The sequence below is a fragment of the Ruditapes philippinarum genome, unplaced genomic scaffold, assembly GCF_026571515.1.
Source record: "Ruditapes philippinarum isolate M1 unplaced genomic scaffold, ASM2657151v2 ctg815_1_1_1_1, whole genome shotgun sequence".
Lineage (NCBI taxonomy): Eukaryota > Metazoa > Mollusca > Bivalvia > Venerida > Veneridae > Ruditapes > Ruditapes philippinarum.
In genome coordinates, this window is record NW_026856539.1 from 64,464 (window position 1) to 90,688 (window position 26,225).

At 32.1% G+C, this 26,225-nt stretch overlaps 2 protein-coding genes across 5 annotated transcripts; one reads left to right on the top strand and one right to left on the bottom strand.

Annotated features, from left to right (window-relative positions):
• Positions 1–1,211: 1,211 nt before the first annotated feature.
• Positions 1,212–14,317, bottom strand: LOC132746915 (uncharacterized). 3 transcript variants are annotated; one of them, XM_060736189.1, is made up of 18 exons: positions 14,155–14,317; positions 12,632–12,743; positions 11,327–12,007; positions 9,620–9,696; positions 8,583–8,735; positions 7,902–8,048; positions 6,994–7,142; positions 6,657–6,715; positions 6,339–6,524; positions 5,991–6,113; positions 5,263–5,337; positions 4,904–5,028; positions 4,469–4,558; positions 3,895–3,984; positions 3,463–3,564; positions 2,796–2,970; positions 2,164–2,320; positions 1,212–1,297 (listed from the first exon to the last, which is right to left on the bottom strand). In XM_060736189.1, exons 1-17 carry the CDS (start codon positions 14,182–14,184, stop codon positions 2,223–2,225), a joined length of 2,472 nt encoding a protein of 823 aa, XP_060592172.1. In that variant the 5' UTR covers positions 14,185–14,317; the 3' UTR covers positions 1,212–1,297; positions 2,164–2,222. The 3 variants fall into 3 exon arrangements, with proteins under 3 accessions (XP_060592172.1, XP_060592173.1, XP_060592174.1); XM_060736190.1 differs by having other exon boundaries at positions 11,327–12,004; positions 14,155–14,316; XM_060736191.1 differs by lacking the exon at positions 8,583–8,735 and having other exon boundaries at positions 14,155–14,315.
• Positions 14,318–14,346: 29 nt separating this feature from the next.
• LOC132746916 (protein rolling stone-like) lies at positions 14,347–24,789 on the top strand. 2 transcript variants are annotated; one of them, XM_060736194.1, is made up of 5 exons: positions 14,347–14,483; positions 19,318–19,559; positions 19,831–20,041; positions 20,593–20,709; positions 22,286–24,789. In XM_060736194.1, exons 2-5 carry the CDS (start codon positions 19,350–19,352, stop codon positions 22,666–22,668), a joined length of 921 nt encoding a protein of 306 aa, XP_060592177.1. In that variant the 5' UTR covers positions 14,347–14,483; positions 19,318–19,349; the 3' UTR covers positions 22,669–24,789. The 2 variants fall into 2 exon arrangements, with proteins under 2 accessions (XP_060592177.1, XP_060592175.1); XM_060736192.1 differs by having other exon boundaries at positions 14,362–14,506.
• The last annotated feature ends 1,436 nt before the right edge of the window (positions 24,790–26,225 follow it).

Consider the following 26,225-nt stretch of genomic DNA (forward strand, 5'->3'; position numbering starts at 1 on the left):
CCGATTGGTATATATCTTCAATACAACAAGTAGTGTGTCTATAACTATCGTAAGAATCCAGTTTATTTCATTTCAATGTTTCTCAACTTTATCACTATTAATATAATAATATGCAGTATAATTAGTTCTTAAGATTAAAAATTCAACAAAATAAAACAGTGAAAACGGATTCCTATAAAGAACATCAAAAACGGTATACACATTTTTAAAACAAAAAAAAGATATCTAGAATAATTTATTCATGCTATAGGCTCACCTGACCCACCCTTCGTAGTTCCTTCCACAGAATGTTTAGGTTTATGTTCGGCAAATGATGTACTGATATTTTCTGCCGAACTACTTTTTATCGTGTCTGCATGTTCTCGTTTTAATGTATTATTTTCACCATTTATATTATTATCTGACGGCATATTTTTCACTGGTTGACTGTTTCTTTTATTTTTATTGTTTTCGACACTATCGTCTGCAGGTACTTGTGAAGTGGCGCCCCCTGTTGGTTCCGACATCTCCATGTCATATATTGATCTGTTCCGCTCGTTCATTTTCTGTACTCTCATTTCTTCTGTTAGATCATCGTTTGGTGGTTTGACTTCTGTATCTTTAGGAACGATCTTCTGGACGATTTCCTTCTTGTGACCACTTGTACTAAAATGTTTAGTTGCAAACAGAAATGACGATTTAACAAGAGCAAAATTATCTCAGAAATGTCATCAGAAATGCAAGAATTAGTTTGCAATGTTCAATACAACATTTTTTCTGCGACATGGTTAAAATTGTTATTGCATGTAATCCATTTATAGTTGTTGAAAAAGGTGTTTTTGCTGTAATAAAAAACAAACAACAATAACTTTCATGATATCTTGGAAGAAGGTAAAAAAACTACATGTATTAGCCGCTGATATCACATAATACATAAATAAAAAGACTGCGAGACTTCTGAAAATATTTGTGAATTTAAACTGTACTCACACTATTTCTAAATCAAACTTGCCCTCCGCTCCGAATTTGTATGTATTCTTACTACCATTATCCCAGCGAACCTAAAACAGTATACACTAAATGTTTTCTTACTTTCACAAATAAATAATACGACTGGCTTCTTTGTTATTGTTAGTACTTTCATGATACTATATTTTGTCTGTGTCAGTGTAAAGCAAAGGAGATAATATTTCTGGTTATAAAAATGAAATATAACTAAAACTGATACATACGCTGACAATGCCATTTGGTTTTATACTATAAACACTTCCCAAGTTGCCTGGCCCTCCATCCTGATCAGGGTAGCACCAATCCTTGCCTGAAAAATGTTCATCATGAGTGGCATTTTTGAACATCAACATCATTCAAAATTGATTAACGACCCACACAGTGTTAAAATAGTCAAACATGACATCAGTCATACTTTAAAAGAATTATCCTAATTTGGTTCAACAATTGTATTAAAGAACAGTCTATTGTACGTATAATGTAATAGATGAGACAGGAGAAGAAAACTAGATCGAAAACTCGCGACGTTATATAATATTTTCATTTCTTGGATGTAAGAGAAGTTAGCTTGTGTCAAAAACAATTCTCAACATTTTGGGGAGATAACCTATGCTATTAAACCATTCAAGCCGGGCTAAATCATTTTGCATTCTGGTAATGTTTTATTATAAATAATAGTATTTGTATAATTTTGTTAAGTGCAACCGCTTAGGACTATTTAAAGATCCTGTATGTTGTGTGATCAAAGTAGTAAACCACACTAAGTGAAATCATATACGTGTATATGTACATAATTATGCAAATAAAACAATTTTCAAACATCGAAGAATATTTAAAATATGTACTGCAAATATTTGTACATATTATATGTAATCATTAAAATATATGCATTCATTTCTTATTGTAAAATTTTACTTAAACTTTATAGAAAATAATTTTTTATTACCTCCTTTTATTTACATGAAATGTTAAAATCGGATATATCTTTATAAATAATGCTTTTTGGAACCTACAATATTGATCAATCCTAATTTGAGCATCATATTTATGATTTAAAACCATAAAAAATTGTGTTACATGATCTTTAAAGAAACGTTTACATATTTACGTGGATATATGATTTGAAAAGGAAACACTTTGCCATGTTTTAGTCCTTATACATGTATACATATTTACCTCTTGTCACTCGGCATCCTTCTGCAATCATTTCGTCGTCCTTCAGTACCCGAGGTTCGTCAACAACAATTAACGTTACGTGCACCAGGTTGGTACGGTTTCTTCTCTCGTAATTTACCGTTGTCATTCGGCTCGTCCCACGTGATCCCAATATGACCTATTTCATAAACAGTCCATGGATATAGAGTATTGTTCGGTTGGTTTTGTACATTTTATAAACTAAAGCACCAGGTTCATCTATAAAATGTTACTCTTTTTAGGCATTTAATCTTAATACAGTGATAAATTTTAATGGAAACATTTCTGTTGTTGGAAACCAACAAACAATCATGGTGTCCTCACCAATACTGAACAGATTAATGCAGTTCTTTCAAAACTATAAAGAAATACAGAATAAGTATTTCATAAATCTATGTGCTATAGCGCAAAACCATCCAAGTATGCATTCGATTTTACAAATTAAAATCATTTAAACACGAAAAGAGAGAAAGTACACAATAAACTTTCCATGAAACTAGGAAAGACAAGCATTTTACTATATATAATACAAATAAAAACAGTTAAAGCCGGTAAGTTGTTTTACATATCGCTTTAAAAAAGAACACTTCACTCGGTGTTAAAGCAATGCTCACCATCAGAAAAATGTTTTGTTATTGTCCCAATAGCCATTGACTCTGTCATTATTGTTGATCCAGGATTGTGACCACGAACACGTGACCCTAATGGCGGGAAAGTGTCCGTTTCCTGGTCGTCTGAATCCTCGTCTTCTTCCTGTTCATGTCTGTGTAGAAATTCCTCCATCTGTATCTGTTGTAGAAACATGACAACATTTACTAATTATAATACTTTGACAGTATAAGTATATTGCAGTGATCACTTAAATACAAACTTTGTTCACACTTGTTCAGGGCTTCATTGAAGCATCAACAATTCATAATTCCATAATCGGCATTTCCAACATCTTATTTCCATAGCAAACTGTGTGACACATTTGTTTGTTATAATTATTATCTTCTGTTCTTTTTTATTTAAAAAAGCAAAATGAATTAAAAGTCGAAACCAAATAACACTTTTCGAAATTTTGTGAATTTAGATGAATATTGTAATTTAAAACATGCACTGATCAAATAATGTAAAATAATAAAGACAAAACTCCACCACAGAAAGGAATTAAAATAAGTGTTATGCTTGTTTTCCAATCCATATATATTGTGATGTAAAATGATACATGCTTGTAAAATTGCTAAATAAAATATGTTTAGACTGGCTAGGTTTAGTTAAAAGCTGAGTAAAACCAACCTTATCTTCTGGTGATGCATTAACAGCGTCCAACATCATCGTCTTCAGACCTGGAGCTAGCATCTTAGCGAATGGTCCTCCACATAACTTGGCAGCAGCTAACTGAGGGAGGTTAATGAAACTTTGGTATTACTTTTCATTTTCAGTAGAAATTATATCTTAATGCAGGGTTTCGAGTTTAATAAGCAATGTAATGTTAAGCTTAATGATAACTTAATGTTAAAGTTTACTCAACTCTTTTTTTTTAACAAAAACATTTAATTTTTGTTATTTGGTTACAGTTTCGGAAACAGCACTTATTGGTCATAAAGCTGAGTTATTATTGATTTTAGGCTATTAGTCAAATTACTGTGATTTTGATTGATTTGTATTGAAGACAAATTACCACTTTGTTTAAATTTTTAATTTAAGAATAAGAACAACGAAACTTACATAGTTTTTAAAAACTCTGGACTGCATTCTCCAATCTTCTGGTGAAATCATTTTTCCTTTTGAAATTTGTACAATTTTCTCTAACAATGTCTACAAAGTAATATTTGTTTATTATTGTTGTATCCGATTTAACAATATTCTATGATGTTAGCTATGTACATTCAATCAAGTTTACACTTTATACAACATCTTTCTTTTAAGTACATGTATATTGTTGACAACAGTCATACTATTTTAAAGAAAAATACAGCCATGAATATTACCTACCATTTATAACCACAGTAAGCTTCTTGTATTAATAACAAATATTTAAGTGTAAAATGCTTGTTTTGCTTTTATTGCTATTATAACATCCAATGTAGTTTGAACCTGATTAAAAATTATCATGTTTTCATGATACATGTATATTAATAAACGAGTATACATGAAATTTACCAGAAAAAGTCTGCGTGGTAAGATGAGTAATAATAATAATGCCTAACAACTTCACAGACAATAGACTTAGTGTATTTCTTTCATTTTTGCCTAATTTTGTTACTAGGAAATCTTGTAATAAAATAAGATAAATTGATACCGCATCGCATTCTCCAACCGGAACTGTGTTAATAGTCACGTGGTATTTATCATGAAGTTCTTTCACCACTTTGAGAATAGGAAACTGCTCCTGTAGTAATAATAATCTAGCAATTAATGACATTGTATAATCATAAAAAATGAACATTAAACATTTGTAATGTCTTACTTATCGAACACTGACTATAAGAACATCTTATATCTACAAATAAATATGGTACAATAATATGCGAGTGCAAACATCCTATTAGAACCGTTTGAACGTGAATGTTGTGAGCTGTTTTCTCTTTAAGTCAAAAATTGAAAGCAAGAATCTTGAAAATTTCAAGGAATTCTGAAAAGAAATTGTTTAGTATTATTCTTTACTCTATAAAAACAAAAATTTGCAAAGCGTGGATATTTTTCTAGTTTAAGAAACTGAAGACTCGTATCTCACCTGTTGTAAAAGTTCTGGTGGACATACATCTGGTCCTGAAACCATACCGGCTGGTGTTGCTCTCCCGTCCGTAATCAAAAATACCCTAGGATACATTCTATAACCATTGCATTTGAAGACCATTCCTAAGAAAAGATTAATAATGAAACTAAAGATTGTTGAATAACTGGGTTACTATATTCTTTATTCGTAATGAGTTGAAAAGAATGCATGTACAAATGTATATAAATTAATCATTGGATGCATAAAGTAATATACTTTCTCTTTATGCATAAAAAATTCAACTTGGGCTAATTAACAATCTGTGGATTCCTTCCAGCGTTTTCAAGAACTGAAGATATTGCAAAATTGAAGCTAACCGGCCCCAAGAATAGCGGCGTGTACCATCTGTAACCCTGCATACATCGGGGAGGGACCACTTGGTTTGAGACGATCTGAAAAATAAAATCATAGAAATACACCAAAAATTATCATAATTATATCCAATGATAAAGTGACAGAATTTACATCTAACAAAATGACCTCAAAAAACAACAGGGGAATTCCGAATATTTACATCACACGTGTGTCACACATATGACATGGGGATGCAGAAAAATGTTGTAAAACTAGGTTACTGAGATACAAATCCGTTATATGTATATAAATGTCTCTGTTCATTTCATTTATACGATCAACACAATAAATATAGCTTTTAGAACTGTCCTGTAAGTTACAAACATGTTCCGTATGAAAAAGATTGTGTAAAAACACAATTAATATATGAGCCGTGTCACGACAAAACCAACATAGTGGGTTTACGACCAGCATGGATCCAGACCATCCTGCACATCCACGCAGTCTGATCAGGATCCATGCTGTTCATTTACCAAACCTATTACAAGAAGAGAAACTGAAAGCGAGCAGCATGGATCCTGATCAGACTGCGTTGATGTGCAGGCTGGTCTGGATCCATGCTGGTAGCAGACCCACTATGTTGGTTTTGTCGTGACAAGGCTCATATATTTTAACTGAGTAGCAAACTATTGTTCTTCAATGAAGATAGTACAAACAGATGTTAGAGGACTGGAAGGTGAAATGTTCTTACACAACTTCCGGAAGATCTCCACATAATCACAGGTCAAATGTTGTTGTACTCGAGTCTCGCTGCCATACGTCACGAGGGCTATGTGTTCGTATGATGTGTCCATTAATGTAGAATTTTGAATACCTAATATGATGGACAAATAAAACATCAAGAAAAGTAATGCCATCGTGTGTTTTTATATAGTAAGTCAATCAATATATAAATGTATTTAGCTGATTAAATAGATAAAACATTATTGTTATACAATTAATTCAAATATGTCAAAAAATAGACAAAGGCATAACTTCTTAAATTTTATTTCAATCATTTTAAGTAATAATTTAGCTTCAAAATGTGAATAGCTATTACCTTCAACAAAATTCTTTATAAATGTGGTAGCTTGCTCCCACGCATATCCCCTCATGGAGTGTGATAGGTCAAGACAAATAACTGTGTCCATACCACTTTCACGTACATCCTGTGCTACCTTTCCCTTCACTACCTCATCATTTGCATATTGAACCCACACGTCTGGGTCTATATCAATTCGTTCCACTGAAGTTCAAATGGACAAACATGTATTGTTATGTATAAAATTTATGCAAGAATAAGCGCAAAATAAACGCAGACGGAAATATAAACACTCTGTCAACTCATAACTGTTATTATAAAACTTTACAAAATTACCTTCTGAATCGTTTTCATCTGTTTCATTTTCCTCTGTTTTATATGTTAATGCTGCAGCACTGTAAACAAAAGTTATGTAGTAAGAATTCAAATTTGATTAGCTGAATAATCTACACAGTATAGACTATATTTACACTTCTTTCACTGATCAAAGACACACACATGTAAGACTCTTATGCATGAAAAGATCAAAGAAAATAACAAGTCGACAGGTTAACCATATAATAATGACGATAAACGACAATAACAAAAAGCTAGTGCTCCAAATGCTTATCGTTAAAATTGTAATAAAGATTTGTTTCTGACATTTAAACCATGTATATCTGTAAGATTAAACCTGTGCCCAAAAGAAGTGTCACGTGACTTGTCACTTTCGTCATCTTCTGCTTCGTCGTCGTCTGCTTCGTCATCATTTTGTGATTCTGCCTGTCCTAATGCTTGATCCATCATAGATTTAAACTGCCCAGTCCATAAACCCTGTCCAGCCTGAAGTATTCAAGCACCAATATAACAGTCTGATTACGCAGGGCATAATATTTTACAAATCAGTGATACGTCTGTTTTGACCAATATAAACGAAGCAATCGTAAGGACATGAAATATACAAAGAAAACTGAAATAGACAAGATTTTCATTTTGTTTACTACATACTTGAATGTTGTCATATCTAAACTTATTATCTACTGACACACATGCAGTTACTATAATTAGAGGTCATCATTTAAAGGGTCACTGAGGTTTTTTTTGACATGATGTGATTGAAATTTTTTTCCCAGATAAATATACTATTTGATGTAGGTTTAGACCACTAATCATTTCGAATAATTTCAGATCATTCGCGCACTTCGTTTTTCCTGAATAACTATTCAAATTGGTAAAAAAATGGCCCAAAATGAAAAGCGTTTAAACGCTTTTCACTCGAATTCCGGCTAAGAAAAGCATAAAAATACGATTTTCAATTTATTTCAAAGTATATTTCTTACCTATCTTTGCATATATTTCTGTTTAAAATGCCCAAGCTTATTCATGTTAGAAATTCAATGTTATATTTTTTAGGCTTTCAAACCTCAGTGGAGTCCCTTTAAAGGTTAAAACAGATGATGAATCCTATATCATCAAACTAATAAATCATTCACTTTGTGATACAATGACTAAATACAAACCAATTCTATTTGACTTTTCGTACATAATCATAAATTTATAACAGAACAAAAATAAAAACAATAATACGTCAACAGGTATTACCTGAACACATTTTAACAAATCAATTTTTCCATTTTCATCAAAAAATGAATTCGCTAGTCCAGCTACTACCTGTTGATCCTCCTCACTAAGATTTTCATCAGTTGAAAACATCTTAAATATCCTCTCCATAAATTTGTCTTTCGTCAGCTGTAACAAGTCATGAATAAATAAAACCAAGAAAAGTGACACGAATAGTATCATTTTATAGAGAGATGAATTGTACAGAATTGTCATTTCCTCACACAGAAAGCGGAGCATGCATAGAACTTGCATAAAAATGTATAGTCTGGAATGAAAAAGTTACAAAATAAGCATACGGCATAATCAGCACTTTTATCTCTGATATGTCTGTTGTCGTTATGGTTCTTTCAGTCCCAGCTAGTGGTATACAGTTTGAATAATTACCTGACTAAACTACTGCATGAGCAAGGCAGAAAAACATATAACGACAGACTGCAGGGTGGAAACAATTACTTAGTCTAATCTGGGAGCAAAAATATTTCTTTATTTGTCCCAGGTAAATAAATCTTAAGTCGATGCAAATCAGAATAAAGCAAAGGCGGAGATTTCAATGTGGAATATACCGGTAATAACATATAACTAATAAAAAAGGAAACACGGAAACATGCCAAACAAATGGTTCAATCAAATATGATGGATCATAAAATAAAATGTCATTACATTTAAAAATTCTAAAGGGTTAACAGTCTCTCCTTCTCCGAATAACATATTAAGAACAGGGACCATCTGCTCTCGTATTCCTTCTTTTTGTTGATCATCCACATTCATGTGCTCTGTAATCGTATTTAACCAAGCATCTCTCGACAACTGTATCTAAATGATAGAGTATCCAATTCTATATATTCAATCAAAGATATTTCCAATAACAACGCACACGAAATACAGTTGAATCTCAGTATTTCAAAGGACAAGAATTTTTAACTTCGAGTTAAACGACGTTTGAATTGCCATAACGTTTGAGGCATAAGCCACATTAACTTGACATTTTTTATCAATAATTAAAGAGAAGTCCGATTTAACGACAAATCATTGCAAACATAAATTCTAAGTAATATGGATCAATATTGATGTAATACATGTGCGATTACAATAGAAATTAAGACCCCAATTTGCCTTAATAATGAATAGCCACTTAATTGCATGCCTTTCTACAAATAAATAGAACCTTCTTTCCAATGTTGTCAGAAGTAGCATTTTCATTCAATGTATGACATCAATTAACGGAAATAGAAGTTAAACAAGAAAATAACATTTAATAGTCAAACAAGGCAAGAGTTCATTAGTTAAACAGAATGATAACATTTGATCAGAACGTGTAATTAGTGATACAAAACAAAATAAAAACAATGAAAGGTACATTTAATTAGTGAAACATTACATTTGATAAGAATGTTTAATTAGTGAAACAAAACAAAATAATACCATTTAAAAGACACGTTTAATTAGTGAAACAAAATAAAATCACTTGATAGGAAGGTGTATTTAGTGAAACAAAACAAAATAATTACTTAATAGGCACATTTAATAAGTGAAACAAAATAATAATATTAGATAAGAACGTTTAATTACCGAAACTGAAACATAAAAAAAACCAAAAAAAAAAACATTTGATAAGAACATTCACTTAGTTTAACAAAATAATTAACATTTGAAAAGAACATTACTTTAGTTTAACAAAATAAGAACATTCGAGTTACCTGGACCCCTGTGTTCTGTAATGATCCTAACATACCAGCCATCTGGTCCTGTAACTGCTGTCCCCCGGCACCGTCTCCTTCAATAAAATATACACATTAATTCAAACATACAAAGTTTGGAAAAGGAAAACTACATGAAAAACAATAAAACAAAAGCAATAGGAAAAAAACTTCTGAGATGAGAAAGAATAAAATAGGCACATCGTCTCTAACTTCCATGGCACCGGTGGCTTAGTTCATTTCAAAGACTTGTTAACATTAGGGCCAGAAGCGAGCAAATAATTCAAACGTGCAATCTTGGTAATTATATAAAAATGTATAAACGGTGCAAAATTTAAGTAGCTCTTCATAACAGAAATAATAATAATAATACATGTAATAATAATAATAATAAAGTGTATGCAATCTGATTAAAATTAGCTCTAAATAACGCTCCGCTTTTAGATCTAACCGTGACCATATACGAAGTCATTTCTGGTGACCTTTCATACAGCCAATCATCGGCGAGCTTTCATAATTTTGAAAGCGATATGGTCTGGGAAAACCAATCCTGAGTGGGTAATTTTCACGATTTCGAGAACAAACATGGCGTTGTCCATATAGCCACAGGCGCTAGTCACATAATCAAATATTTTACATGACCGGTCTATATATGTATATCTTATTATAGTATATAGCCCATATAAAACTTTAAAAAGTTTGTTTCAAGCACCTGTGCATATAGCCGCCAGGTAAACTGGCAAAAGAATTCTTGCCCATTAAAAATTGACTCTATTATTTCAAGTTAATTTTTTAAAAATTACTTCAAACATTTTTTCTAACAAAAATCAACAATTTGTTTCAATTCCACGAGTAAAGGTATTTGATACTTCTTCTAATGCCTTAGTAAAGACCGGTTTGATTGCATGGCTAAAATAGCTTTCTCGGGAAATTCGAATAATAAAGAAGGAGAAACATATATCAACATATATACGGTCGTCATCAGATCTACATATAAGAAATAAGTAGATTTGAACTTTAGTCAGATTGTAAGTGTATGCAACTGTACCAAAAACTAATGACTGCTGATACAGCAATTTTATAATTCAAAATCTTCAAAATTCATGTGATGAATAACCATTCACTCGATCGTTGTATGTGTAATATTATTTGAGTACATACAACAATAGAATGCAACAAACTACCAGATTCAAAATTATACTAAAAACCTGAGAAAAATGTTTTTACTGAAAGTCTGAGATAAGAATATTAGACTCTGATAATACTTATTCAGAAGCACTTTCAATAGTCTGGCTCTTCATGCTACCATAAATAATAATCAGAAGTGCGGGTGCCAATAAAATGAAAGGTAATATTACAAGTTTGCAGGAAATTTTGTAAAAAAACCCCCAAAAAAATTTTATATTTCTTGGGGGAAAAATTTTCCTTTTAAGGAGGGTTTTTATTTTTTTGTTAAATTTTTTTTTTTTTTTTTTCTCAGGGTTTTTTTAAAAAAAAAACCCCCAAAAGTATCACACGTTATTTGTTTTACGACTTTTCACCTTGCCACACCCAATCGTAAAAAGAAAACAACTTATCCACAAGTTGGTCCGTTGCTTAAATAAAATAAGAAGTAAAAACATTCATGAAATTATTCATTATTATGGTCAATATTAACTTTCTTCATTTTCGTAATACAAAAGATGATATATAGCGAAAGAAACTTACTACTTGGAACTTTGACTTTCATTTCAGGACGTGGTTGCGATTTCTCTAATTCTCTCTTTTCAGTTTGTTTCTTCTTTACCTTACTTTCAACAGCGCCCTCTGCGCTTGGAGTCGTTTTTGAACGGCTTTGGCTTTGTCGTTTAGAGATAGCAACTTGTTTCTCTTTTGGTTTTGACCTCTCAGTAACACTACCCTCACGTGAATCTAATGTCACTTGTTTATTACAATCATCATTGACTGGCACTTTAGTGAGATTACGTGTTGGTGCAGTCGCTTCATTTGTGACAGGAGAAGGAGGTCTTCTACTTTCGTAAACGTTACCAATGTTTGGCTCAAGTCCAAATTCTTCACACAATCTGTTGTCTTGATACATTTCTACAGCGTTTCTCTTCAATTTACTCCCATACATTACATGATTAAAATTTAAATCTAGACGTTCCTTGAACCCATATGAATGTTTTGATCCTACTTTAGGTGCTTTGAGAATGCCTTTAACCTTTTCGTCTCTGTTACTTTCACCATTAACATTTTGGCTTGCCTCTTCCATCATGTTTTCGGTAGGTGTACTGCTTTCTGAGGGATTATCGTCATCTTTGTGGGAAAGGGTAGCCGTGTCTTTAGTAAGTTCACTATTTGAAGTTTTCGATTCATTATCATCACCAACAACTTGACCAGATCCTGCTATAGATAAAGAGATATATTTTAATCATTTATAAAAACATCATTAGTCAACGAATATATTAAATAGATTCATACAACAGGCAATTATTCAGAACTGAAGTATATCGGTACCAGTATATATTTCAATGCAAGCTTTGATGGTCAAATCATGTATGCTTAACATTCATGATATATAAGTATTGTTTACGCTACTAAACGTGTCATGCACGAGTTACATAGAAAGTAGGTTGATTGTGAAAAACATCACTAACATGCAATTACTGATAATGTATTATGAAAGATATTTTATTTAGCTCCATGAACACTTTTTATGTGTGTTTTTTTCCTTCTAATATTAGATACAAAAATTGATTATAGGATGAATCCTCAAATCAAAATCTTGTACATGACTGTATTGAATGTGTACGCGTGATGTTGACGGAGTGTCTGCTGGTTGACAAAACGTAAGAGCAGATCGCGACAGATCTTCAAACTTTTGTTAAGACTTTTATACAGTATTATTTAATGGCTTGATCTCGTTTAAAAAATTAGATCAATTAAAACTTTCAAATTTCTTTAACTAGAAAACTCGGATATTTGATACTGATTTCAGGAAACAACAAGTTATAACAATTCAGTTCCTACCGCCTGCCGCTGTCTGTTGATTGTTTCTTCTCTTTTCTATGACATCTAATGCAGTGTGGATTTCCTTATTCAGTTCTTTGATAGTGTCCAATTTCCCTTTGGTTTCTGTTAGCTATAATGCAACAATCATGGTCACATTCTTTATGTTATATATTTTATAAGAAAAATTATTATAGCAATATTGAAAAATCATCATCATCATCATGATCATCACAACCACCACCACTATCATCTACATGTATTACTATTATGGTTGTTGTTTTGCAAAAATGGTGGGGAGGGATGAGGGTCTTCTTCGAAAAAATTTCAATTTTGGATTAGAGGGTTCAAAATTGTCCGGGATCGAAACAATATAATAAATTAAGGAATAACTTTTCCCTTTTGTTTTTTTTTTAATCCAAATGAAATACTGTATGTTTTTCTCTCTCTCTTTTCTTTATGAAAACCCTTAGCATAATTCGACTGTGGTCAACGTTCTCTCTTAATTTTCATAAACAATTAGTGTGAATACGGGTTATCATATAAGGACATTATCAAGTTTACGAAGTGATCGATAAACGCTATTATTCTTTTTTGTGACACATTTCTCATCTATTTCCGTATGAAACATATAGTCAGCAAGGTTACATGTAGTTGATAACATAATTACTTGATTTATCTGCAACGATCTAACGATCAAAAAGCGTTAATGTTAAATAATTACAGTATGTGTAGGCAATCCGAATCTAAGGCAACCCGAATTACATCATTTAATAACTTTTATATTCATCAATTAATTAATAATTGACAAAAGAATCAGTTGATGTAAGTTTTAAAAAATCAGCACTTGTGTGTAAAGAAATATATGTTTTGAGTAATACAGAACTGAACATGAATGACAAGTTTTTTTTAGATAACCTTTATTTTAAATGAAGGCTTTAATATTTTCAAATTAACTTTTCTGTAGTTACTGTTACATGTTAAAATAACCAATTTTTTTTTTCATGTTGATTTCTTTTTTTTCTTCATCAGTAATTGATATGTCAAGATTTCAAGAAAACGTTGACCAGCAGTGTGACAATTCCACGATGTTTAGAAAAGAAATGACGCCTGTTACTTTTAGTTTGTGTATGAATATATGAATGTTAAAAATAATTTAAAGCTTTTCATAAGGTGATTCCGATTGCCTACACTGACTGTATTCCAATTATTTTCTATTGAATCCACAATATGATTCGAGTCTATTATGAAAAATATTTTAATATTTTACCTGTTATAATTAGCGCTTCATGTCATTACTTAAAAAAACAACTTTGTCTTATACTGATTTTTTTAAACATTCATGAATAGGAGACAAGAAAAATCCATTCTAGTTAAATAATGACACATACAGTACCCTGGACTGTCCAATGTAGGTGTTAATTTGAGTGTAGAAATAATGTAAATCTACACTGTACACTACAATGTCATAAAAATAAAGCCACAATCTGAATACTCATTTCACCAAATAACATCAAATGATATTTATGTATACAGAAACTTACCATTTCAATTATATCTGTTTTATTTTCCATCTTCTTAATAGATGTTTGAAACCGAAAGTAGACTTTTAAGACCGAAACAAGGAATTTTCATTTTATGAATTAAAACATAGATGGCGCTTGGATTTTTTCATAGATAAGATGTAAACAAATATTTATATATATATTTTTTTTATTTAATGATGAATAACGTACGTCTAATGTATACATATAATCAGTATGATGTATGTTCATTAATTTCACGGGCACTTTAAATAACGGACATAATTTACACATGACCTCTCTCGAAGCGGAAGTAACTTGAAAGTCAAGGTCAATTATTTTGGAAAGATGTAAGAACATATTTTTTGTTTTGGTAAGTTTTTAACAGAAGAGGTTTTTCCATTTGTCAAGTTATACTCATGTCTTTTATCGTATGTACTACCAAACCCTTACCAAATATGTCTTTCCTTAAATTTGATTTTTTTTTAAATGTTTTCTTCAAATCCGTGTCTTAAAACTAACTTGGCACCGAGTCATCTCGGTTTTATAACTATTCGTCACGGGTAAGCTCGGCCCATAATTATATATTACTGGTAATGATTACTGTTATACATTTTTATATATTTTCATTATTACTTTTATTGCATCAAATTTAATTTTAATACATGATTTACTCATTCAGCTGTTCAGTGATTCACTGATTGCATCAAAGTTTGCATCATGTCATGTTAAGCTTAGTCACAGCGATTCACAATGTTTGTATATTGAATTTAAGATTAAAATTTACTTTGAGTGACTTCAAATTTCTACGGAATTTCTACTGGATGGTAATAATGCCTGATCGGGCTTAGACATAAAATATCATATTTCTATAAAATTATTAATATGTTTCTTTCTCACTTGTTTTGTTTATTAAGCATTGATATACATGTATGATACAAATCAAAATCAAAATATTTTGGTTATCTTTTATCGTCCTAGAATTATTTCCATTTTTCCCATTTTCTAGAAACAAAATATTTGAAGTTCATAAAAATGATATTATAATTTAAAATTCTAAATAGAAATGTGTCCAACAACTTCATTTTGCTCTAGAGTATTGCGCCAATATCTTTATTCTATGCTGTGGGATCACCTAAAACCGGCGACAATATCTAATTCCGTGACGACATCAATCCATGACATGTACCTAAAATCCGTGACACTCTTCATTTACCGTGATATATAATGCAAGGCACTAAATACCGTGACAAACTATATTCGCTGTTATTCATCTGTCATGAAGGGTACATGTAGCTAAAACCTGTGACGATGCAACTAATCCTAATGATAAATAATCATTCTTTCTTTCTTTTTTTTCTTTTTTTTTTCATTTAATGAAAACATAATATTATGACATGTGATGAATTAAGGGAAATGAGTAAAACAAGTGACGATAACTAACAGTATTAAATTTATTATCAACAATTCAAATTTAAACCAAAGTTTTAAAGTACATATTATACATTGTGTACACTACATGCGTTTTTTTCGTCGTATGTTTCTCTTTTGGGGGTGTGTACATTTTGTACAGAAATACGGAATGTCATCACCAGTAGAGGTGCAACGATACCTTTCGATGCATCGAAAACTGGTTTTATGAGCGCCGATTCGATTCCCGATACCAACTGTAACATTTTCGATTCGATTCCCCACCCAAAAATAAACATGGAAAAAAGTGAGAGTTTTAGTCTTTCCCTTCGCGCTTTATCACGTTACATACGATTGGCCAGTTAAAACTCGGTCATCCAATCAGTGGGCGCGTAATGTTTTATTTTCGGCAAACAAGTCAAAATGGCTACCAACATCAATGTTGATGAAATAAAATTAAAAAATCCTCCTAAAAAATTAAAATCAAAGGTTTTGGAACACTTTGGGTTTCGGGAAGGCCAGGACAGGGATAAAGCTACTTGCAAAATATGCTTTACGGACGTGTCATATCCAAAGTCCGGCAGTACGTCTAATTTAATGCAACATATGAAACGAAGACACGATGTGGACTTGTTTGGTCAGCTTTATCCGTGTCCTGGCCTTCCCAAAATAAGTTTGATTAGTACTACAGTAAGTAGGCATATTTGACATTGGGATTGATTATTATTTCTTTAGTCAAGTGTGAAAAAAAGTGATAATTTCATGAATTACATTTTTTTCTGTATTGTTTACTAGACTAAGAAGTATTGTGTGACAACACTGACATTAGGATTGATTATTCATTTTACATATTATGGGAATTATAAACAGAATATCTGAATATCAGTTCTGACAACCTTGTGAAACTTTGTTCATTATTATTTACTTTACAATTTACATACTTTGTTAAATTCCTAGTCAGCAGAAGGTATCTGTGATAGTCATGTAACTGAGATGAATGATTATTTGCCTGATTAAAATTATTTCTAAATAGACAAGAGCTTTTTATTCTCATAAACACAATTATTAAGTCAAATAAGTTTATATAATAGTTATATTACAACAGAAAAGCAAAGCACTAGGTTGAAGGCCACTCACTTTTTGAGCAGACAAGCAGAATTATATACCAAAGATAAATTAGTAATCAGAAATGTATCGAATCGAAAAAAATCGAATCGGAGTGTCTAAAATCGAAATCGAATCGAACATTTGGTGTATCGTTGCAGCCCTAATCACCAGGAATGTCAACTTTTTGTAGACCCTCACATTCAGGATGGTACCATATTTTGCATTTTTTGCAAACCACATTACATACAGACGGTCTTCTGGCATTCGGCAAGAACAAAACACCTTAAGAAATGCTGTGTATCTGACACCATTCGGATGCTCGAGCGACCGGGTGCCAGCAGGAAATGGCACAAGTTGACCCTTTTCCAAGCATTGTATCAGGTGACCCTGAAGCAGTTCTACGTCATACCTTTGGGTGCAGGGATCTATACCGTTAGCTTCCGCAGTTACGTTTGCAATTGCATACTGATAGAGACCACAGTCATTGCCGTTTTCTCGGAATGCACAGTCCATAAAATTCAACAATATTTTATCATTCTTTTTTGGTTGGGTATCTTTTCTAAGTAAATTATAAATAACCTGCTGGGTAGAAAAACTTAGTGATGTGAAACCTGAATCATAAATTTTTACTTCCGACTTATTTGTTTTCATAGTGGATAATGTCAGCCAATGTGTCCCACCCTGTTCTGGCGTTCTGTTGACGATCTGAATTAAATTTCCAAAAGCATGAGGAAACGTTAGAGTTGCTGCATTAATTAGGCAACTGTCCAGACTCGGGCGGGCAGTGAATCCCCATATATGTGGGAACTGTGTCTTTAGAATAGAAGAGACATTGCCGCATCAATCAACCGATCATTTAACCACTCTGTTGGTGAATACAGGATACTTTTTTCTTCGTCCTTAAGTTTAAGCTGCCCAATATCTAGCCTTTCTGGTCCACTTACCGATGTGTTTGGCTGTACTGGCTCTCCTGATTCAGTATCCTGCTCAATATATATCGTATACGATGGTTTTTCTGGCGGCTGAGTCGTCACGGATTTTTCATCATGATCCCGAGTTGGTACTGTCATGGGTGAATCTAATTTCTGTGACGCCTGAATCGTCACGGGTTTTTCAACTTCATCCGTCACGGGTGACTGTAATTTCCGAGATGGCTGTATTGGAGCCAAGTTCGGCTGTGAGATTTGTTCATTGCCAATGTACTGAATTACAAAAGGACCGTTAATGCAATCAGGTTCATGGTAAACTTTAAAACAAATATAACAAATTCTTTTGATGCGCCATTCTCGGTATGTTTATAAAAATACTTTTTCTTTAACCGCAAATTTTTGCGTGGAAGACCCAAAGTGCCTTGGTTTATGAAACGATGTCCGTCAGCTCGCCAATCCAGTGTTTTTAGACCGTCGCCTTTAAAAATCGACGTTTCGTCACCTCTTGTTCTGAAAGGAAGCGCCGATATCGGCGGTCAGACCGTATAAGATGTAAAATTTGGTCTGTACTTAATGACATTTAATTCTATGTTTCTACCATCTTAACTGACGTCATTACTAAGTCAATCACATGATGTTATTGTAATATAAAGTTGTGATCGCAACATGATAATAATGTAAATTAAAAGATCAAACTAAAATAATCATTCATAAAATCAAATAAAATCTTTGGTTACTTATATTTAAATGAATAATCTAACTTAACAAAATAACAAAACCCGTGACATAACCCATGACAGTAAATTATATTTTCCGTGATGATGCCGTCACGGGTTTTAGTATATCTGCTATGCTGTATATTTGGATTAAATATTCTGTTTCTGGCATTTATATTTTTGACAATTCTTTGACACTGAACATTATACTTTGAAGTTTTCTCTGAAAATTGAATGAAATGTATGCTGATTGAGCCTGACAGGTGTTGGTGCAATGAAATAAAGTATTTATAAAGAAGTTATTTAACCTATTTTGTTTTAGTACTTTTACACTTTGCATATGTAGCATACTTTTTAAGGACTTCAAAAATTATGTGTTATAAAAACATGAAAAAAGGGAAATAAATCTCAAAAAAGTGACAGTAGCCAAATATTTTTCTTTCTCACTGTTTATGTCAATATTATTCTCAGTCAATGAACAAACAATGTTTAAAAGAAACATCTCTATTTCTTTTCTAGAAATATGATTTTTTCTGACATAAGGCCGATTGCGCATTTTCACCAGCCTGTTCTACTTGTCTTTCTTTTCTAGAAATATGATTTTTTCTGACATAAGGCCGATTGCACATTTTCACCAGCCTGTTCTACTTGTCCTGCATTTTATGCATGGTTTTTTAGATAAACTTTACCATGCAATTAATGCTAGAATTCTCATAATTTAATTATTGTAAACTGGAAACAAAGCTTGTGTATAAATCGCGCACTTTATAAAGCGTTGTCATGCAAGTTCCAGTCACACCCATATCTAATTAACAATGTGTTCAGAGCTTTATAAAGTATGCAATTTTTACATGTTAGGATGTATGCTTGATGTAGTTCATGTATTATAATTATTTGACAAAAAATTGTAGTACTATGGTCCATTTATTTGACCTATCAAAATAAAAAAAGTAAACCTTGATGACTTGTGTACGGCTGGAATTTTCTAGTGTATATATAGCTGGTTGCTTTCTTCTTTACAGTTGTGATGAGTGATCAAAGATAAGACTCCAGAATGATGATCAAACTGTCAGTTCGGCTGGTTAGAGCCACCCAGGAAGGTATGGTGTTGGCCCAGAGAGCTGTACGCACCTATACCAGATATGCCTACTATTCATTCCGTGACAGAAAGGGGAGACAATCAGATGGCTCAAAAGCATCACCAGTAGATGGACCAAGACACAGCCTTATGTATAGTCAAGTTGAAGACTTCTTATTATCTCAGGTAACGTAATATGTTTTCATGTGTAGCGGACTGAATGTGATTAATGGATTTCAGTTGACTTTCAGATAACAAATAAAAATCTCCTGAATTTAATCTTTGCAACAAAAAAGTTCATCCAGACAGTTCCATGAGTGTACAATATTTCAAGAATTTCACTGTACATATAGTTAATTGAATTATCAATTATTTTATTCCATATCATACGTTTTCTTTTACCAAGTTAGTATTGAATTATTTACTATACAATGGTTCAATTTTTTTTTCTCAACAGTGGAGTGATAACCCAGTACCTTATGCAATATATCGAACTATTGTAGCAGCATTCTTCTTTATCATGGTATTTTACACATCTATATATGGTGTCCTTGGTGCTAAAGCTGCCATAATGCTCACGTATTGGTCATTTTATATTCTGGTGGCATGTCAAATACTGCGGGCAGTGAACTGCTGGTATTACATTTCCCTCAGGAAACAAGGTCAAGGTATGTTGTATATATAAGTTTATTGTAAAGGTATACAATTATGTATTTTGCTATGATATCTGTAGACTTAAATATTTGTCTTGTCTGTTTTAATTGTCTGTGAACAACTTGAACCTTTTGCGATTAGTTGAATTTCTTTATTTGTCGTGTAATGAGGAATTTTCATAAAACTTGACAAAGTTTATGCATCAAGATAATGTGCCATTTTGTCATAGTTTTATGGTAAAAATCAGAATTTGAGATCAGGTAAGTCAGAGGTTTGTCCTTACTTACTATTTGGTTAGGAGCCTTTATTTATTAACATATATCATTTGATGTGTTTTTAGGTCAGTTGGAGTTAGTTTTATTGAAGCTAAAAGTAGTTTTTTTTCTACCTTCTTTTATTGGATTCTTTATTGACCAATATCTTGAATATTAAGTAACCATACATAGACAATTCAACATCTTCTTTTTGAAAAAAGGTCTGTAAGACTGAAAATTGTCTGTTTTTTCTTCAGCAGAGTTTGCTAATATATTAATTGGTTTCTCTGATATTTTTGTTGTTTTAACAGATGTAAAAGCTTGTCTACAGAACAAAAGACGTATAAAGATGCAATGGTTGTTACATAATCTAGGCAGTGATGCTGCACCACTAGTTTCTGTACTGTTCTGGACTATAGCATATGATGGTATGTTTACCTGTTTACTATGTACATGTACGAGGGTTGTCCCAAAAGTCCGTGACAAATTTTATAGCCGGTTCATTTTTAACGCCAATAGAAAATAATTCACACATATAACCGTTAAGTTTATTATTTAACATTACAACAAATCATTTACAAAAAATTTACCCTAGTTACTTAGAAATTTTTAGTATTAACGACATTGGTTTGAGTTGCCGGCGCACGTCAAATAATTTACATTTTGTTATGAATAGGCTGAAATTAATTACGTATATTTCAAATATCTGATGATGTGTCTGCACAATGTCACGTTGACTTCCTCTGCTGCTATGTTTAAATCATCTCTGAAAATTTTAGTTAAATAACTTAAAAAACGAAAAAGATGCGAATAAATGAAAATATCTCATATAAAATAGGAAAGTTAAAATGGCGACGTTCGAAGAATTTACGGCGCAGTGAACATGTCACTCAGGTTTCATGGCTATTTCGAGATGACACATGTAACGATTTTCAACAAATATACCAAATATAACAGTTTAGCAACATATTCTGAGCATTTGTGTACAAAAGGCATGAACGGAACCAGAGTTTTGCGCTACAAAAAGCGAAAATAAGGAAAACACGGATAGGAAGACCGATCTTCGTCGCCTATTTTCCTACAGCTAAAACAGGAGTAACGAGACCGGAAGTTTGCGTATAGCAAAACTTAATGTATGCCATCCAAACATTCAACAGACATTAACAACCACATGATTTAAGTCAGAAATTGACGATTTATGGGTACCATTATTGCGTTGAAAGCCATTGAGAGTATTTGAGAAAGGCGCCTTATATAGATTTAACGCCGTCTTTGACGTTGGACGTGCGCCGCGATTCAGTTAGTTGCCATGGTGTTTATGGCATATTTTTGTTGTTTGTTGATATTTATCTATGAAAATTTGTGAAAATGTTTAAATTATATGGGTTTATAACATATTAAAATATCAAATTCGTACCTGTTTTATTTAGCTTTTAATCAATCTTGTCACAGAATATTGGGACAACCCTCGTATTATTGTAATTATGTAGGTCCCTTAACATGCTAAATTTCTTGAATGGACTTGTCCACTTTCCATTTTTGGAATTGTTTATTATCAAGTTTGGGAAAAATGAAGATGAAAATTTAAAGTTAGTAAAACAATAGTATAGAGCCTATTGCAAGGTTGTGCATTTTTAGACATTGTCAGTCATGATATACTGTATTGTATTTTAACTTTTTAAAACACAGGGACCTTAACTCTGTTGTAGTACTGTATTTTAAAAAGTAATCATACTGAATTGTTTGTTGTTGACTCTCTAAACCCCATACATATGAATATATCCTGAATGCCATTTCCAACTGTCTGGCTTGCAGCTGTAGCTTAAAATTGTCATCACACATAGTTTGTTGTTACTTTGAATGTGATTAGTTCAAATGCAAATAAATCAATGGTTCAGCTAGATTTGAAGATTTTCTCTTATATCAACATCTTATGAATTTTGTCAATAATTTGAAGATCATGATGTTAGTGTCTATAAATTAAGATTATTATTATATTTTCAGGAAGTGGTGTAACCTTGGTTAACTGCACTACACACGGCATCAATGCTGTATTTGTGCTGGTCGACACACTGATATCTCGTACACCAGTTAGAATGTTACACTTGTACCAGAGCTCGTGTATGGGTTTTGTGTACATGCTGTTTAGTTATATATACCATCTAGCCGGTGGAACGAATCATAAAGGAGAGCCGTATATCTACAAACCTCTAGACTACAATAATAACTTTAGTGTAGCAATCTCTACAGCTCTCGTATCAATATTTCTCGTAGCACCGTTGATTCACTGCTGGATCTTTTTCCTCTACAGGTTTCGATTATTTATACATAGGTATCTTAAGGCTGTAGAGAAAAGGGTTGAAAATTTGCCTGAAAAAGCTCAGTAGCCGTAGAATGATTTTGCTAAAAGAGGCCAAAATTAACTGTTAACACATAGTGATACACTTATTAAACAAGATTTTTCTAAAACAATTAGATTTTACACAGTTCCTTTTGAAATACTTGTATTTTTTTTGTATGAAAGTATATGTCAAAATTCTCTTCAATTTCCAATTAACAACTTAAAATGCCTTTGGGGCTATATTGCCCTGCATTCTGTAACAATCTTCTTTGTTTGCAGTCAAGTTAGTCAAGTTAAAAATATGTCTAATCTTACACTGGCATCAGTATTTATTTAATACTTCAAGTAATGTTTTGAAATGCAATATTGTACCTTATTATAAGTTATTAATCTTTTTTTATTAATCTTTAGGTTACTGTAAGATTTATTTGGAATATTTACTGAATTATATACTTTTATGAAAATGAGATTTGTTATATAACCATATTCAAGTATTGGGAATAGTTAAAGAGCTGGCAAATTGTTCATTTGACAGCTCTTGTTTTGTTGTGAGTGAGTTTGGTGAAATTAATTTTGCATTTTGATTTTTACTAATTTGTCATGACAAAAGATCTTCATTGTAAAAATGAATGGATAATACATTATAACTATGATCATTGAGATAGTATCTGGTCAATTCTCTCCACCATTTCATGAAGTGTATATAGGATTTGTTTTCCTTTGAGATGGTAATAGGTTAGCTTTAATTCATGTACATTACAAAAAGATAGCAACTGCTGTAGGAGTTTGTATTATATACCTCAGATAATTTTATAAATAAATCTCAGTCTATTCACATGAACATGTCAAATATTTGTAAGAAAGCTATGTTTGAGGAAAAAATGTCTCTATTGTGTTATATTACGTAAAAATAATGTCACACTGTGTAAGACACTAATGTTTGAAACAAAAAGTTTCATGTAACTTGAAGACAAATTTGAAAAAAAACGTAATAATTTTTACTATAAATTCTGTTATTCTGAAAATTTGACTACGCATTTGTAACAATTATCCTTTTAAACTAGATACGAAAATATTTTGAAAATAAACTGTGATGTAATATGTACTTAACAATTTAGAATGGCAAGCTTTATGGCCAATTGTTACACTACAGTATTTAGTCTCGTTTCAAATTGCTAGTTCTCATGATACATGTGTACATTGAAAAAAAAAACCCAAACAATATTACGATGCAAGTATGTAAGTTTGCTTATTGTTTAAAACAATGGGGGTTTTCCAACAAGAAATTAGATTATTTTTCAGTCTATTTTTGAGACTGAAGTTGGAATGGAATGAACTGCCATACATTTAGGAATTATATTGAGTGTATTAGTATATTATCTTGTTTGTATAAATCAAAAAGGAAGTATTAAGATGGTTTTTTTTAATGAATATGTTGTTAAATTTAGATTAGCATTCCACAAGCATTATATTAAACTAACACTTCAAAAAATTTGCGACTTGGCCAGCTGCTAATTTTAAGCTTGGCATGTTATGACAAATATCGAAGCTATTTTTGTCTTATTCATTAATTATAATTTCACTTTTGACATTATTATGTTAATCCTCAGTATGAGATTTACACGCTACTATGTAGTAAAAGTTCAATAATTTCTATGTTGTTATTGCATGATTTAACGGTTGGAAATGAAATGACTTTCTTACTTTTAATAATGTTAGGGGTACTTAATTTTCAATATTGAAGTGAGATGCAGTATGATTTACACTTACATGTACTCATTATGTGTCACACAGTTATAACTACTACAGTATTGAATATTTTCACTATTTTATCATCACTTGCTGGTCTTATATTGAATATTTGGAATGATTTTATTTTATCTTTATACAAATGTTTACAAGAAATGGTGAGGGGGTTGGGGCGTCTGTGGTCAAGAAGTTATGGTTGTTGATTTCAAACAACCTAGCCCTCGCTGCTGTAGGTTTGAATCCTGATTTTTTCATGTGAGGACGTTATCTAGCTAGCTGATGGAATGTCGGTGGTTCTACTTAGTGCCAGTTTGTGAACCCGAGGTCTTCCTCCACCAGTTAAAGCTTGAAAGTTACCATATGACCTATACTTTGTTGCTGCGACGGAACCCCCTTCCACCTATTGGACCCCCCCCCCCTCCAAAAAATTAAAATATTATACTGCATGATGTTTGTAACATTGATTTTCATTGTTTATATTATCAACAGCTGCTGCAAAGTCAATACAACCTGTGATTCTAGATTTTTAGAATCTTAACTATAGTTAGAACTGATATCTTGAAAGCTCGCAGTTTTTACTAACTGAGATGTTTTGAACATGATGTATACATTACTTAGACAAGTATGTGCCTATCACATAGTGTCTTACCTTGTTTAATGTAATATAATAATTTTGAGCCGCGTCACAACAAAACCAACATAGTGCATCCGTGCAGTCTGATCAGGATCCATGCTGTTCGCTTACCAACCATTTTTTCAAGCAGAGAAACTGATCCATGCTGGTCGTAAACGCCCTATGTTGGTTTTGTCGTGATGCAGCTTTATTGTAATGCTTGCTTGTTGTCAGTAAAGATCTTAGATTTAGAGATAATGCTAGTCATTTAGAATAGTTGAAGCTTTTTATGCTCTTTGAATTTTTCTCCGAGCAGCATAATTACAGTTGCAGATGTATTCTTGCTAGAAAAGTGTAGATACTTATTATATAAGATCTACACTCTAATTTGTACCATTTATGTGTTGAATATGATCAATTTGAGCATATCAGACTTGGAGTGGGGACGTTCTGAAAGATTTTAAAGGATTAGATGGCCATTGTGATATACATAACAAAAGTAATGTAGTTTAATAGAATAAAAATCATTTGAGCGGCGTCATGACAAAACCAAATAATGGGTTTGCGACTAGCATGGATCCAGACTGGATCAGGATCCATGCTGTTCACTGTCAGTTTCTCTACTTGTAGTAGAGTTGGTAAGCGAACAGCATGGATCCTGATCAGACTGTGCGGATGCGCAGGCTGGTCTGGATCCATGCTGGTCGCAAACCCATTGTTAGTTTTGTCACGACGTGGCTCATTTATCATTAAGGATGTCATCATAAACATTCCAGAACAATTTTAGGTTATGGTTTTAGTACAGATGTGCTCACTTGTTTTATTTCTGCTCATTTTGATGCTGCTGATAGCATATCATATAATAAGTTTGGTATATAGATATATAGTGATACAAAATACAGTCTTTGAGATACAACATCTGATTATAAATTGAGGAAAATAGCTTGTTCAAAGTTTTATGTACAGGCCTATGGATAACTGACCATGTTTTGGGTATTAAGGGAAATACATTTGCCAAGTACATGTACACAAAAATCATCTTTGAACAAAGGCAGTCATTTTATGAAGCAAATATCTCACATTTACACTGACGCTGTTGAAATTATGCAATTTATATTTGTTACCTCTAATTTTAAAGTTGCATGCCTCCAGATGAGCCATAATATTCCAAGAAAATTCAACTTGAGATAAGTAAAAAGATACATTGCTGTATTTATCAAGCATGTTTACTGCGTTAATAA